At 34.7% G+C, this 17,466-nt stretch overlaps 1 protein-coding gene across 2 annotated transcripts; it reads left to right on the top strand.

Annotated features, from left to right (window-relative positions):
- Positions 1–6,694: 6,694 nt before the first annotated feature.
- LOC137837797 (disease resistance protein RPV1-like) lies at positions 6,695–14,658 on the top strand. Of its 2 annotated transcripts, XM_068646930.1 has the most exons (7): positions 6,695–6,718; positions 7,108–7,739; positions 7,839–8,940; positions 9,293–9,565; positions 10,575–11,429; positions 11,608–12,297; positions 14,402–14,658. In XM_068646930.1, exons 2-6 carry the CDS (start codon positions 7,180–7,182, stop codon positions 12,238–12,240), a joined length of 3,423 nt encoding a protein of 1,140 aa, XP_068503031.1. In that variant the 5' UTR covers positions 6,695–6,718; positions 7,108–7,179; the 3' UTR covers positions 12,241–12,297; positions 14,402–14,658. The 2 variants fall into 2 exon arrangements, with proteins under 2 accessions (XP_068503031.1, XP_068503030.1); XM_068646929.1 differs by lacking the exon at positions 6,695–6,718 and having other exon boundaries at positions 7,054–7,739.
- The last annotated feature ends 2,808 nt before the right edge of the window (positions 14,659–17,466 follow it).

Below are 17,466 nucleotides of genomic sequence, written 5' to 3'. Positions count from 1 at the left end.
TAGAAATTTGTTGTGATTTTGCTATGCACTAGCGGACCCCTACAAAACAAGTGCAGATACACCTTGCATAGATAGACCACTAAATAGAGGGATCATCACATACAAGGATAGATTGAGACATGAAATGTGAGTAAAAGGAGAGAGAGAGAAAAAGAATATTGTGAGAGAGTAAGTGGGAAAAGAGAGGTTGTGTATTATTTTTCTATGTAAAAACCAATTACACACAACAATGTCATGCAAAGTTATATTTATATATGGGTGTGAGTACAGTGGTTGGTATAACACAATAACTGAAGTAACAGAAGCTGTTACAGAGACTAAGTAACATCCCTCGTAAATTAATGGTGGGATTAGAGACAACCATTAGTTTAGCCATAAACTTGTGAAAGGAAGACCCAGTGAGAGGCTTGGTGAGAATGTAAGTAAGTTGTAGACGGCCTGGAACATGAGAGAGTTGAAGTGGATGTTGTTGAAGGGAGTTGCACACAAAATGTAGATCAAGATCAAAGTGTTTGGTTTTTTAGTGCATAATGGGGTTAGCAGCAAGAAGAACAAATCCTAAGTTGTCACTATAAATCTTTGGTGTTGGAAAAGAGATGCTCAGTTGTTTAAGCAGATTGGAAACCCATTTGATCTCCGCAAGGGCAGTGACAATGCTTCGATATTCAGCTTCAGTTGTACTGCGGGAGATCGTCTTTTGCTTATTGGAAGACCAGACAACAAGATTGGATCCTAAGAACACGGTATAACCAGAAATGAACTTACGATCATTTAGATCAGACCCCCAGTCAACATCGACAAAGGTGACAATGGTGATATGAGTTTAAGGCTGCAGAAGAAGACCATGGGACCGTGTTCCAGCTAGGTATCGCAGAATGTGTTTTACAGCTTTCCAATGGTGAAGTTGAGGATTATGAAGATACTGACAAACTTTGTTGACACTGTAGGATAACTCAAGTCTGATGATTAAGATGTATTTCAGGGAACCAATAATGGACCAATAAAGAGAGGGATCATCAATTGTTGTAGTGCCATCACGAGTGAGACACATGGAAGATATCATGGGCGTAGGCTGCGGTTTGGATGAGAGAATTCCAGATTTGTGAAGCAAGTCAGTGATGTACTTTGTTTGGAATAAATGTAGAGAGCCATGAGTTGTCCAAGAGATCTCAATGCCGAGGAAGTAGTGAAGGCGACCAAGATCTTTTAGTCCAAAGTGTTGTTATAGGGAAGAGATTAGGGATTGTATAACAAGAAGAGAACTACCAGTGATTAGGATGTCATCGACATAAATTAAAACAAATAAAGTAACATCTTGGGCAATTTTGATAAATAGAGAGGTGTCTGATTTAGTTGCAGAGAAACCAAAGGAAAATAGAGTTTGACTTAGCTTATGGAACTAATAACGTGGTGCTTGTTTAAGTCCATATATTTCTTTGTGAAGTTTGCAAACTAGAGTGGGATCACTTTTAAAACCTAGAGGTCGAAGCATATAAACGGATTCTTGGAGGTCACCATAGAGGAACACATTGTTGATGTCAATTTGATGGATGGGCCATTGTTTGGAGAGAGCTATGGTTAAGATGATGCAGATGGTTGTCGGCTTGACTACAGGACTGAACGTTTCTGAGTAATCTATTCCTGCATGTTGACAAAATCCTTTAGCAACTAGGCGAGCTTTGTGACGTTGAAAGGAGCCATCAACATTGTACTTGTTTTTGAAAACCCATTTACAGCCAATTGGTTGAATGCCTTGCGGTGGCTAAGTGAGAGTCCAAGTGTGATTAACGAGAAGCACATCATACTCTTCCTTCATAGCAGCAACCCAGTTAGGAAGTTTGAGGCTTCTTTGACTGTGGAAGGAACAACCTCGATATCAACAGTAGATGAAAATACTCGTGGTTTAGAGATACCAGACTTTCCTCTTGTGATCATGGGATGAATATTTTTGAGTGATAGGTGGATGCTCGTGTGGTGTGTTAATAGGAGATGGGGAAGAAATATAGGATTGAGATGCAAAAGAATGAGAAGAAATAGTGTCTAAAGAAGGAGATGATGATGATGGAGATGTAGGGGAAGCAAAATCCAAAACAGTTAATGATGGTAGAGATGAAGAGCTATGCAAGGGTGTGGGATTAGTATCGAGTAAGGGAAAGAATTGTGAATATGGAAAAAGAGATTCGTTGAAAACAACATGTCGTGTGATATATGTCTTACCTTCGTTGGAGACACATACATACCCTTTGTATTGAGGGCTATAACCAAGAAATAAGCAGATAGCAGAGCGAAAATTTAGTTTATTTTTGGAAAATGGGCGCATTAAAGGATAACATGCATAACAAAAAATATTAAAAAAGGAGTAATCAGGTTGTTTGTTAAAAAGCAAGTGATAAGGATTATCAAATTTAAGAACTGGTGATGGTAAAGCATTGATGATGGTCACGACAGTGGTGAAGGCTTCACCCCAATGTTTAATAGGAAGATATGCATGAGCAAGAAGAGTCAAACCAACCTCAGTAATGTGACGATGCTTTCTTTCAATTGACCCGTTTTGCTCATGGGTGTAGGGACAAGTTAAACGATGATGGATGCCATGTTCATCAAGATATGATTTAATGCATAAAAATTCTCTTACATTATCTGTTTGAATAACTTTAAGTTGATACCCGATTTTTTTTTCAGCAAAGGTTTTGAAAGATTTAAAAATTGGTGCGGCTTGGGTTTTACGTTTTAAAAGATAAAACCAAGTATATTTTGTGTAAGGATCAAGAAAGGCAATGTAGTAATATGATCCATTAGAAGATGCAGTGGGAGATGGTCCCCAAATATCAATATATATAAGTTGTAAGGGTGCAGTGTAAACAGTGTGAAAATCAGAAAAAAAAAAGGTAATTGAAGAGCTTTACCAATAATGCATGAATCACAGAAACCAGTTTTTGCAGAAAATGGAAGTTGACAGTGTTTCATAATACGATGAATAATAGTGTCATTAGCATGACCAAAACGTGCATGCCATAAAGTGTAAGTGTCAGTTGTAGGTGAAACAATAGTATTATGAGCAGCTGATGGAGAGTAAGGAACAAAATTTGAGAAAATATATAGACCATTTGTAAGCCTTCTTTGAAGAAATATCTCCTTGGTGTCCTGCTTTTTAACAAAACAATGGTGAGGATGAAATTCAAAGAAAACAACATTATCATGAGCAAATTGAGAGACGCTAAGAAGGTTTTTTTATTGATGTGAGGAACATGTAATAGTTTATTCAGAGAGAATATATGATGATTTGTTGGATTAATGAAATCTGCAAAACCAATATGTTTAATATATAAGCCAGAACCATGACCTATTTTGACGATTTCGGATCCAGTGTAAGGGATTTTGTCATTGAGAGTGGAAGCATCATGCGTAAAGTGATGAGATGCACCACTGTCAGGGTACCAAAGAGATTCATGGGTAGAAGGAGGAGAACCGAGAATGGATGGTTCATCGTTGTCACGTAATGGAGGAGCAAACTGTGAATGGTTAGCAGAAAAAGAAGATGAAGGTTTTTTGTCATACCTATCCCAACAATCGAACGCATAATGGCTAGTTTTCCAACAAATTTGACACTGAATCTTGGTGAAAGAAGTGAAGTTGGAAGAAGATGAAGAAGAGAGCCATGATGGTTTTGGTGTTGATCTGTCACCGACAAACCGAGAAGACTTTGAAGTGAACTTGGATCTTGAGAAGCCACGAGTGTTTCTGTGCGCATTTGGAGAAGATTTAGCAGGATTAAAAGAAATGGCATTAACCTGATAAAGAAGATCATTGTTGTTGTGATATCTTTCTAAGCGTTCTTCTTGGGCCAAAAGGAGAGCCTCGACTTCGTCTACCATGTCAGGGTTTGTGCGAGATATGACAGAGGTAATGAAGGCATCGTACTCTTCGGGTAAGCCATTAAGAATTATTTCAATGTGTTCTTCTATGGAGATGGGTGATCCAGCGACAACCAGGGAATCAACAGATTTCTTGATGTCTTGAAGATAAACAGAGATGGAACGCTCTCTTTTGGGAGAGCGTAAAAGCATGCGTAATTTCTTGACATAGGCACGAGTCTTTGATGCATAGTGAATATGAAGTTTGGACTAGATTTGATGAGAGGAAGAGAGTCCCACCATGTTGAAATGGAAGAAAGGAGCCAGGCTACAATGCCTGATCTTGGCGTTCAAAAGAAAGAAAAGCAGGAGAGAAGGTGTAGGTAGATTCATCTGCAGCAGTGGAAAACTAGGAAGGAGTAGATGCAACATCCAAGAATTTGGTGAGATTGAGGCTCCGAAGAGTGGCCATGACTTGTTGTTGCCAAAGAGATAGTTACCTTCTTCCAATTTGAAGTGAATAGGGGTGGTAAAGATATGTGGAAAAGAGGCAGGAGCAGAAAAAATTTGGGTTGTGGTGTTGCTTGAAGATGTAGCGACATGGGTGAGTGTTTTATCAGCCATATTGGCTTTGGATACCATGTGAGTAAAAGGAGAGAGAGAGAAAAAGAATATTGTGAGAGAGTAAGTGGGAAAAGAGAGGTTGTGTATTATTTCTCTATGTAAAAACCAATTACACACAACAGTGCCATGCAGAGTTATATTTATATATGGATGTGAGTACAGTGACTGATATAACAGAGTAACTGAAGTAACATAAGTTGTTATAGAGACTAAGTAACATGAAAGTAATTATATGCAAGTCCTCAAACACATATAAGATTTTTTTTATCATAAAAAACGAATAAATAATAGGGGTATTTCAGGGATATCTCTGTTAGCAATAAACTCAAATTTGTCATCAGTTTTATTTTGAAATTTGAATAGCCAATAATTATTACCTTTAATTCTAGTTTTGAATGTCATTTTAAATGTAATTTTTAGTATAGGTTTTATGCGAGAGAAGGTAGAATTTGAGAAGTTTATTGTAAGACTATTTAGAGAGATTGTATTCTTATTTTGAAAAGTAGCAGTGAAATAAAAGTTATATTCTCTGTTCACAACCTCGACCTTTATACATAAATCCAACCTAAGACACATTTCCCTCTAAACTTACACAAACAGAAACATATTATCCAGATATTCTAATACAAACAAATGTAAAAATAACCCATTAAAACCTCGCTACTCATCAAATAAACCACCTAGTACTTTTTGACAAATCTTATACATACCAGTGTTGGCACAGTCTGAACTGATAGGGACTAGCTCGGTCAAAAAGTCGGTGTAAACTTGGCCCTTCAACGGGCCCCGTGGTTCGAAAGAAACATCAAACTCTGATAGTTCGATGGCCCATCTGACCATTCGCCTCGCAACATCGGGTTTTAAGAGTACCTGCTTTATGGGAGGTCAGTCATGACTATCACGTTAAAGCTTTGGAAATAATGCCTTAAATGCCGAGCTGTGAAGACGACAGCTAGGGCGGCCTTTTCTGTGCTTTGATATCTCAGCTCGGCACCTTGTAGCACTTTACTTACAAAATACATCGGACACTGGCCTTTACCTGAATCCTGCACTAGAACCGAACTGATGGCACGTTCTGTGACTGAAAAGTATAATCGGATTGGTGTCCCCCTTAGAGGCCTACTTAGCACGGGAGGATTAGCTAGGTATTCTTTTAACCTAGAAAAAGCTTCCTCGTACTTGGTAGTCTAGGTGAACATGTCGTTCTTCTGGAGGCATTGAAAGTATGGGTACCCATGTTCGCCACTGGCGGAGAGAAAATGCGATAAGGCTTCAACCCTCTCCATTAGTCGTTGTACCTCTTGGTTAGGCTCCTCATGCTAATTATAGCGACACACTTGTTTGATTGGCCTCTATGCCTCTCTTGATCAATAGAAACCCGAGGAATTTACCAGCTTAGAAGCTGAAAATACATTTTTTGTGATTGAGTTTGAGTCGATGCTTTCCTATTGTTCTGAGTAACTCCTCCAGGTCCATAAGGTGGGCATCACGTCGGTTGGAAGTGACAACCATGTCATCCACATATGCTTATACGTTTCGTCTGAGCATAGGCTGCAGTATCCTGTCCATTAGTTGCTGATACGTGGCACTTGCGTTCTTTAGGCCAAATGACATGACCTTGTAGGAATAATTAGTTGCGTCAACCATGAACTCTGTTTTCTCTTCATCCCGGGGGTGCATTCTAATTTGATTGTACCCCAAGAAGGCGTCCACGAAACTTAGTAAGCCGCACCCTGAAGCGTTGTCTACCAAAGAGTTGATGTTTGACAACGGGTAGGGGTCCTTGGGGCAAGTGTTGTTAAGGTTTGTGTAATCGACGCACATCATTCATTTACCGCTCGTCTTCCTTACCATCACCACATTCGCTAACCAACCAGGGTTTTGGATTTCCTTGATATGATCGGCTCTTAATAGTTTTTTGGTCTCTTCTTTGATGGCCTGTTGTTTTTCCTTGTTATGCATTCGCCTTCTTTGTGTTACCGGCTTGGCGCCAACCTCTATGTTAAGGTGGTGGGACAAAAATCGGGGTCAATGCCTGACATATTGGTCGCTGACCACGCAAAGGCGTCCATGTTCTTCTATAGGATTTCCCTTAATTTACTCTCTAGCTCTTTGTGCAACGCTGCTCCCATCTTAAAAACTCTACCATTTATCTGGACCACCTTGACATCTCCTGTCGGCTCGGGACGTCTACTGTGGTCGGTCTATGTCCTGGTCTACTTTGCGCATGTTGTTATCACGTAAGTTCCTCGTCGACTCTTAAGACTGTTCTCATAACATCTCCAAACAATTTTCTAGTCTACCTTCATGGTGATGACCTTTTCATCTGATGAGGGGAGTTTGAGTTTAAAATACGATGTGGAAACCACTGCTTCTAATTTATTCAACGACAATCATCGTATAAGCAGGTTGTACGATGATGATGAAGCATTGACCACTATGTACTTGACTATTATGGTGATCGCCGCCTATGAGAAAGTCATGCGTAACAATATTATTTATTATTATTATTTTAATTCTTCTATTTTTATTAAACCAAATTTATATGATAAATGTATTATATTTTTAAAAGAAATATGTCGGTTGAACTGGTCAAAGTCTAATTGACTCCTTCCTCTCGTCGCAACAGCAAGCGTTGTTCATCCGCAGTGTGTGGTGTGAAGCTGAAGGAACAGTGGTAGGCGAAGAGAATAATTCATAGATGGAGAAAAGTAAATCAGGGCTTAAACGGTTTTGGAATCGGTTGGGTGGTCGATCATCATCTTCTTCTTCTTCTTCCTGTAACTCCTTCGGCACCATCCAAAATCAAGACTACAGATACGATGTGTTTATCAGTTTCAGAGGTCCTGACACCCGCAACTCTTTTGTTGATCATCTCTCCTCTCATCTCCTCCGAAAGGGAATCTTCGTTTTCAACGATAACCACAAACTACAGAAAGGAGAATCCATTTCCCCGCAGCTTCTACAAGCAATTCAACATTCACGCCTTTCTATAATTGTCTTCTCCGAAAATTATGCTTCCTCCACTTGGTGTTTAGACGAAATGGCCGCCATAGCTTATTGCAAGCAACGATCTGACCACACTGTTTTCCCCGTTTTCTATGATGTAGATCCATCTCATGTAAGACATCAGAATGGGGTTTACAAGAACGACTTTGTTTCACACAGATCAAAATTCAGAAATGATCGGGACAAGGTTCGTGGATGGGAGAGGGCTATGACGGATTTGGCCAATTCAGCTGGTTGGGATCTCAGGGACAAGTAAGTGTCAATTGCAGTTATTTGTTTTGTTTTCTCAGATTCATACCATGACAATTTAAGTAATTGTTTAGTGCTCTATTTTTTTTCCTTTTCTTGCAGGCCAGAGTTTGAACAGATTCAAAACATTGTTCAAGCGGTAGTTAAAAAATTAAACCATAAGTTTTCATGGTTTGTTAATGACCTTGTTGGGATACAACCACGCGTACAAGCATTAGAAGATAAATTGAGATTAAGTTCAAACAATGATGATGTTCAAGTTTTAGGAATTTGGGGAATGAATGGAATAGGAAAGACTACTCATGCTGCTGTCCTATATGACAAAATCTCTCACAGGTTTGATGCTTCTTGTTTCATTGAGGATGTGAGCAAACTTTATAGGGATGGTGGCCATACTGCTGTACAGAGAGAAATCATTTATCAAACATTACGTGAGAACACTCTAGATATGAGTAGTCCTATTGAAATATCAGGGATTGTAAGAAATAGGCTACCCAACATTAATGTCTTCATAGTTCTGGACAATGTTGATGAGTTAGAGCAATTGGAAAATTTGGCCATAAAACCTAAATTGCTTTTGAAGGGAAGTAGAATGGTTATTACCACCACAGATGAGCATATTTTGAAAGTGTATGAAGGTGATGTATTGATACACAAGGTTTCATTATTGAATGAGAAGGATGCTTGTGAATTGTTTTGTAGAAAAGCCTTCAAAAGTGAAGAGCAAAGCAGTGGCTGTGTGGAGTTGATTCCTGAGGTACTCACGTATGCCCAATGTCTTCCATTGGCAATTAGAGTGTTGGGTTCTTTCTTGTGTGCTCGAGAGGCTGTTGAATGGAGAGATGTGTTGAATAGATTGGAGAATAGTCCAGATAATAAAATTATGAATGTACTTCAAATAAGTGTTGATGGACTAAACCACGAGGAAAAACAAATATTTTTACACATTGCTTGTTTCTTTAGAGGGGAGAGGGAGGATTATGTTAAGCGAATTCTAGACTCTTGTGGCTTATACCCTCACATTGGGATTTCAAGACTCGTTGAGAAATCACTCATCACTATTAGCAATGAAGAAATTCTTATGCATGAATTGTTACAAGAATTAGGAAAGAAAATGGTTCGGGACCAATCTCCCGATGAACCAGGATCATGGAGTAGAATTTGGCTTCATAAAGACTTCTTGCAAGTCTTGACAACAGAAACGGTAACAAGTTACATCTTCAAACTTACAGAGTCATGTGAAATGTTTATTGAATCATGGAAATGAGATTTTTTTTAATATCTGCTACATGGTTAATGGCATTGGTTATTCCATTTAGACTAAGATTATTTTCTTAACATCAATATGATCATTTTATTATTGTTAATATTTATGCTTTTCGATCAATATATTTTTAGTACGAGGGAAGTTAAGTTTGGATATTGAATTTATAGTACAATTATTTCAAACTAAAACTTCACTATTTTCCTTTCTTTTATAAAAATGTTTAATATTCTAGTTACTAAAATGACTTGATGAAGTGTGTTTTTCTTACATGTTTTTTTCTGAGTTTCAGGGAACAGAGAAGGTGAAAGCCATAGTTTTAGATAAAAAAGAAGAAATGTCCGAATGTACTGTTGATGGATTGTCAAGAATGAAGGAGCTGACATTACTGATATTATATCACACAAAAATTTCAGGAAGCCTGGAATTTCTTTCTGACAGGCTGCGATATCTTTTGTGGCACGATTATCCTTTTGCTTCCCTGCCACCATATTTTACAGCCTCTAATCTTGTGGAATTGAATATGCCTAACAGTCACATCAAACGTTTATGGGAAGGCCTCAAGGTAATATAATCATCACATTCATATATGAATTTCTTATTATTAAAAATTTATTTATTTACAAGTTGTATATATTTTTTTATTTAAAAAAATCATTTTATTTAAATGGGTAACAAGATGAATATCAATCAATTTTTTTTTAATTTCATTTTTACATTTTGTGTAGGATGTAACTTTTCATATCATCATATAAAAATATTGGTTACTTTAATTTATAATATTATTTTTTTAACTTTAATTGTATACAAATTTTTTAAAAAATAACAAATACTAAAATAATATAATTATTAATTATTTCCAGAATTGAAACAGATAATAATAAAGAAAAGGAAATTAAAAATAATATAAAATATATTAAAATATGAAAAATAACAAGAAAGAAACTAAATAAATTAACTGAAGTAGTTTAGATATTATAAGCTAGAAGATACTAAAATAAATTATTTTAATATATTTACCGTACACTATTATGCTGTTTAAATAAGTTAATAATAAATTTAATAACTTTTCCAAATAAAATATTAATGGATAATATTTTTTCCTTGATTAAAGTAATTTGTGTTTTCCATTTTCGAGGAAGTGCTATATATTATATAAAGCACATTTATATAATGTTTTATAATGTCATAATTTTCTGTGAACTTGATGGTTAGTAGGATTGTATAATGTGGTAATAATTTTGAAATTCAAATTTAAATAAACATTTACTTAAAATTGATAACAATTTAAATATTATTTTGGTTATTTCAAGTGTAATTTTCTCTACCATTTAATTATTATAATAGTTGATTATTGTGAAAGTTTATTAATTTAAGTAACTATGATCAGAGTTCATCCTTTTGGATGACATTATAATGTTTTTTTTCCAACTTAATGAACCAAAATGAAACTCTCTTTTTTCATCTCTTAGTATGTCTTTAATTTTGAAAGCATACCAAACTAAAAGAGAAATAATGAAATTGAAATTTTATTATTAGATACTAATAGTTGATTGTCTGTTTTCTTTTCACAGAGTTGTCCTAACTTGAGAAGGATAGATTTAAGTAACTCCAAGGACCTGACTGATACTCCTGATTTGTCCAGAATCATAAATCTTGAAAGGCTAGATCTTTCTGGATGTACGAGTTTATCACATATCCATTCATCAATTGGATTTCTCAAGAAGCTTGCTTTCTTGAATTTGCGAAATTGTTGCAATCTAGTTATCATTGACTTTGGTCGTGTAGGTAACATGAGTTCTCTGAGAGTTTTACATCTCTCGGGTTGTACTAAACTCGAAAGCACCCCAGATTTTACAAGGGCAACACATCTTGAGTACCTTGACATGGATAACTGTTCAAGTTTATCCACTATGCATGAATCTATTGGAGTCCTTTCAAATCTTACATTCTTGAGTTTGAGAGGCTGCATAGAGCTTGTCAGTATACCAACTGATATTAATTCTTTGGTATCTCTTCAAACACTGGATTTATGTGGTTGCTTGAACCTAACAGATCTGCTACCAAGACAAGCATTTTCATCCCATTTAAAATCTTTGATTCTTTTGGACCTAAGCTTTTGCAATCTACAAGAAGTGCCTGATGCTATTGGAGAGTTAAGGTGTTTGGAAAGACTGAATCTACAGGGAAACAAAATTGTTTCAGTACCTTCTTCTTTCAGGGCGCTTCATTGTCTAGCATATTTAAACTTGTCTCATTGCCATGAGCTTAAATCTTTCGATGTACTTCCAATTGAAGTAGCTACATCAGGGGGGAGGTATTTTAAAACAGTATCCGGATCACGTGATCATAGGTCAGGCTTATATCTTTTTGATTGTCCCAAGAAGTTTGGGATTTGGGAACTTGGATGGCTTTTCAGACTAATTAAGGTTCACATTCTACAACCTTGTCTTTTTTCTTTGTCTTTGACTGACATATGTGCCTAATTCATTGTTAGTAATGTCTTTAGAAATTAATTGTATAAGTTACTTTTCATTAACAACCAATTTCATTGTAGTATAATTGATCATAATAAAATTTGCATTGTGATTTTCCTTATGGTAATAGGAACCCTGTAATTTTCGGTGTGGCTTTGACATTGTTAATCCTTGGGAATGGGCAGTTCCAAAGAGGAACGTTGATATGTTTGGAGGAGATTCAATTATAAGGATAGTTGAATGTGATACAATTGACAACTGGATTGGCTTTACCTTTTGTGTAATATTTAAGGGCAACAATAGTGATGCGATTGCTAGATCTCCACATAGTTCATTTTCTTCAACGCATCCGTTTTATCTTTCTTTTGAAAGTGAATACACAGAAGAGTACTTTGATATGCGACTTAATTTGGAGGAGAATGGATCTGAACACATTTGGATAATTTACATCAGTCGAGAACACTGTCATTTTGTGAAAACAGGGGCGCATATCACATTTAAAGCGCAACCAAGTGTTAAGATCCAGGGATGGTGGATGGATAGAATACTCAAGAAAGATATCCATGACTTAAGAAGGTTCAAACAAAGATTTCTTTCTCAATTAAATCATAATCATGTCCACTTTGATTATGTAAAAAAAAGCAACAGTTGCTCCGGGCCTAAAATCCAGCTTCCTTATAATTGGTATGTCACAGAAGAAGAGGAAGTTGAGAATATTGATGCAAAGTCAAAAGAAAATAATCTCTCCAATGCAGGGCTTTAAGTTGCTTGTCAAAAATATGAAGATGAATGCTCACAAACCATCCTTTTCGGATCCATGGTAATTATCTTCTCTAAAGCAATTATTCATAATTAATTATTGATCAAATAATTTCACTTTTACAAAAGGGTGTTTAAACTAATAGTGTAACAATTCATATATAGTTTAGTGAATCTAGTGCTTCTGGACTGAATCAACTAAAAATGTTTTCAAACTTAACTGACTGACCAATTAGTTTGATAAATTTAACTAATTTAAATAAGTTGAAATTTTGACTTGTTGATTAAAATATCTGAACTTCAGACTAGAGATCCGTTCTTTTAATTTATGAACTAGTTGGATGAATCAGTATATATATATATATATATATATATATATATATAAATTTTCACAAGCTTTAAAAAAGATTTGTTTACATTATTATTACCAGCGAGACGTTCCTGCACTTGTACATCCACATTTTTTATTTTTATTATTATTATATGTATATTTATATTTATTTAAATGAAATATAGATCTATGTGTATCCGTATGTATGAGAGACGCAAAGAGTATAAGAGTCATCTTATTGGGTTTCAAGAGATTTGAGGAAGAAGAAAGATAAAGTGAGAAAAAGCGAAGAGAAAAAAAATAGTGATAAAATTCCAAAAATTCAAATTAGAAATTGAAGAAATTGAGATATATCTTAGAAAATTAAATTAAAAAAACTACTCTACATTAAATATTGCTTTTGATAACTGTTTTAATATGTTAAAAAAAAATAGAAAATAACACAATGCCCATAATACAGTAATAAAATTATATATTGATGTGAGTTCCAAAAGGAATTGAATTTTTTCAAATGAAGCACATAATAATGTAGTAAGTTTTGAGTCATGAGATGACACTTGGCTAACTGACGCAAAAGCCATTTCCAGTTATGCGACGTGGCTAACGAATACACTATGCTAATAAATAGCACATTTCATTACTCCAGTCTCAGTTTTCCTCAATTTTCTCAAATTGAGAAACCTAATTAAATTTCTTCTCCCTTTCATACTCACTCTCCTCATTGTGAGCATTTTGCTACCCCGGTGCCATGCAGTTTCATCCTTCGTCCTGTTGTCACTGATTCGGCCTTCTTCACGCTAGTTTACTCTTGTTTCTTCCTTTCTCTTCTCTTCTTTTTTCTTATTTTTGTTAACATTTTGTTCTTCTTTGTTTCAACTCGAAGTCCGTCACAACCCTCACTACATTCGACGTCGCGCCTCCTGTAACAACGCTTTTTTTTTAAAAAGCAGCAGACCCCCACCCCCACCATTCTTTTCTTTCTTCTTCTTTCTTCCAAATCACTTTCTCTCTTTACCAACTTCTCTCTTCTCCCTTCTCTCTTAATTTCTCACTTCATACCTCATCTATTTTAGAATCTGATCATACCACGCTGTAGCAGAGGAGTTTAGGAACATTTCTACCCGATCAGATTTTCAAACAGAGTAAGTTCATTTTTACTCTAAATATCCTTTGTTCTCTGTTTTTCCTTAGGATTTAGTCATCAATCTTTGTGAGGTCAGTTGAGAAGTTTAATCCTCTCAACTTATTCTATTATATACTGAATTTTTGTTCTGTTTGGATAACTTGCATTAGGCCCGTAAATCTTGAAGCTTATCCAGATTGTGGGGAATAAAATTCTAGAAGTTGCTTGGAAAGCAAGCAATTGAGGGATGTTTAACGGAGATCCTCTGGCTTCACTAATGATCTAAGTCATGTAGACTAAGATATTAGGTGGTGAGAAGCTGAGAGGGAGTTCATACACACCGAGTCCCACTGTAGACACTCGGTATTGGATGTTTGAACTTACCTTGATCCTTTCTATTGGATTCGTTGGTAATCTTTGGATCAAGTGTTAGTCTCTGGTAGGGGCATACTTAATGAGTCTTCCGGAAGACGAAGTGGGATTGAAATGAAATCCAATGATTGTGATTGAAAATAGATCCATGTGTGGTCTATATGAATGATGGAATTGGTATTGGAATTTTACATGAAATTACTAAAGAAATGTTTATAAATTGTTAGTCTAAATTGGTTCTATTTCCATGAATTATGTTATGGATTTTCTTTGCATTAGCTTACCCTTGCTTTTCTTGTTGTGTTTGAACTGCGATGACTGTACTACGTACACGAGCAGATGATCTTACAGGTATCGGAGGGTCTGAAGAGCTTTAGGGTGTTGATTTTGAAACCTGTATTGTAAATATTTATATTTCTATAAATCCTAATCATGTATTAGGAATGTTTTGAAAAACTCCAAGTTTGTATAGAAACTAGGAGAACTTTTATTGTAATAGTTATATGTAAATTATGGAGTGTTACACCTCCAGTGCCCTCCACCACGTTCAACTCCCAGTTCCTTCATCGTCGTTGTTCCAACGTGCATTTTTCTAAGGTGAAGTTTTAAAATTACTTTCTTTTTGATTAATTTTTTTTTGTGATTATTGTTGTTTATGTGATTGTTACCTTTTATGAGATTGTTGTTGAATTTATCTAATGGTTTTACTACAAACATAATGATGTAGTCCAAAGCTTGGATGGTCCGACATCACATAATTTTGTTTTGAAGTTAAAAAAATAAAAAACTATAATGGAACACCTTGAAAGCTTATGTGCGTGAAAATGGGAAAGAAGAAAGTTGGTGTACGTGTACTTGTTATCACAATGCATATGTTAATTCTATTCAAAATAAATTGATCTACAAAACGCTCATTTCAATTTTACTAAACTGATTTAATTGGATTTACTATTTCCATTTAACTAAAACTGATTTAATAGAACGTGAAAGTTAAAGTTCTTTCATAACAAAAAAATGAAAGTGAGAATAAAAGGATAATTAATAAAAGAAGGAAAGGTAATTAGCAAAAGAAATAATAATTGGAAAGGAAAGAAACTTATTACAGTTTAAAGAATGATTTAGGAAATTGTATTTTTTATTTTTTTTCATTGATTATCTTGTAATAATTAATTACATTGTAGATTTAGATTTTTTTTTTCTCATTGATTATATTCTAATAATTAATTACATTATAAATTTAGAAGTTTTTTTTTTTCATTGGTTATGTTGTAATAATTAATTACATTATCACGGGCAGCAGAATGGGCCCTTGTTTTTCATTAATATACTGCAAATAATGAACAGGTAGGTGTAGACAACAAATAGGGGTTGCATAGAGTAAAATTCTTGGGGAGCAGAATGGGCCCATTTTTTCATTAATATTGTGCAAGTAGTGAAGTGGTGGGTGTAGAAAACAAATAGGGGCTGCATAGAGTAAAAGTCATGGACAGCAGAATTGGCCAATGTTCTTCAAGAAAATGTTGGTATTAGTGATGTGGGGGTGTATAAAATAATTAGGGACTACATAGACTAAAAGTCATGGGCAGCAAAATGGGCCCATATTTTTCATTAATATGTTGCGGCAAATACTTCCTATACCCAATCATTTTTAACCTGCACCCAACATATATTTTTAATTTCCAAAAATGCCCTTAATTCTGGAATTAAAAATTCAGAATTGAAAATAATATATTACGGAAAAATAAATCCGGAAGTGATTATTGAGTTTCGGAAATAAAAATCCAGAAACAAAAGTTAAAATTCTATTTCGGACAAAAAAATCTGGAATTGAAAAATAATACATTCCGGAAAAAAAAATCTGGAAAAGAAATTATTGTGTTTCAGAAATGAAAATCCAGAAACAAAAATGAAAAACCCATTTCAGATAAAAAAATCCGTAATATAAAATTTCGTTCCAGAAAAAAAAATCCAGAACACATATTTCGGAAATTTTTTTTAAGGACAGTTTCGTCTTTTCCGCTAGAATCGGGTGCAGTGATATGGTGTAGGAAGCAATTGCCATATGTTGCAAGTAGTGAACTAATGGGTGTGTATAAAACAAATTGGCCCTAGTTTCAACTAACCAAATTACGATGTATGGTACGACAGACTTGGCTAGTAACTTCTGACAATGAGTCTCTTCCCTCACTTAACCTTTTAGTTCTGGTGCTTCACAATCTGATCAGTTGATTGAAAATCAACAGCTTCATGCAAAACTTAGTATGTGAGGTCAAAAGTATGCACACTTAGAGGACGAAATGAAGGTGATAAAGGAACAACTTGTCTTAGTATTACATTGTGATAATGTTTCTATTAACACAAGTCAATTCTACCCTAAACCCTAAATTCTTGAGCACGGTGACCAGCCTCTCCCTTAAAGTGCATACCAGAATGTAAGTTTAATTTTTTCACATTTTTATAATATAAATATTTTTGTTATTCACTATGTACTTGATAGAACACATTTTATATTTTCATTTGTATTTTTTTTTATGTAACCGTATTATCAAACATTTTAAGTTATGGTACTTATAGTTAATTTTTAAAGTACAATTTTAAGAATGCTAGAAAAAAAAAAAAAAAAACAACCTTCATATTTCAGCATGATCCACATCAACGCCCAAAGCTTTCTTCATCAGATAAAATATGAAGAAGCACCACATAAAAATTGTTATTCTGTATCGGGCCTCCCTTTTATCAAAATCCGTGGTTATATTTTCATTAATATTATTATATTATTAATATTATTAATATTATCGTTAATATTATCGAGATTAAACTTAATCATATTAATCATTAATATTATTTTCTATATGATTGATATTACAGATTATTATTACCATTATTTAAATTATTATTACTATTTATAGTGAGAAACAAGCTAGGAAGATGAAAAACAAGTTTGTTTCTATGACGGGGCGTTGGTGTTTGATTAAATTTGTGTTATCCTCTTTATCTATGTTTTCATAGGAAAAAGTTTGTGAATCAAAGGAAATGGAAGGGCTTAAAATGATAGAGCTAAAAAAGTTCAATGAGACTCATTTAATTTTTGATTGTTTATCCAGTACCTGAAAAGAGCCCATTTAATTTTTGCCTTCATTATTGATAGGGTTATAAATTAAAATCAAATAGTAGTGTATCTTTTCATTAAAGTGAAATTGAAATAAAACAAAACACATTGCACATTAGTTTTTTTATTCATACCTCATTGGAGGAATCTATAGATGTGGTACGAACAAGATTACCGTGTATGAACTTCTATAAAGATATGAAAAATTTATAGTTCAATGCTGAAAAAGACAAGCTTTTTACTCAATTGTAAGACTTAAACTTATACTTGTATTCTTAACTTCTATTGCTTTGAC

This window comes from Phaseolus vulgaris, chromosome 4, assembly GCF_000499845.2.
Source record: "Phaseolus vulgaris cultivar G19833 chromosome 4, P. vulgaris v2.0, whole genome shotgun sequence".
Lineage (NCBI taxonomy): Eukaryota > Viridiplantae > Streptophyta > Magnoliopsida > Fabales > Fabaceae > Phaseolus > Phaseolus vulgaris.
Note: the sequence above shows the minus strand (reverse complement) of the source record. Positions and strands in the feature narration are given on the sequence as shown.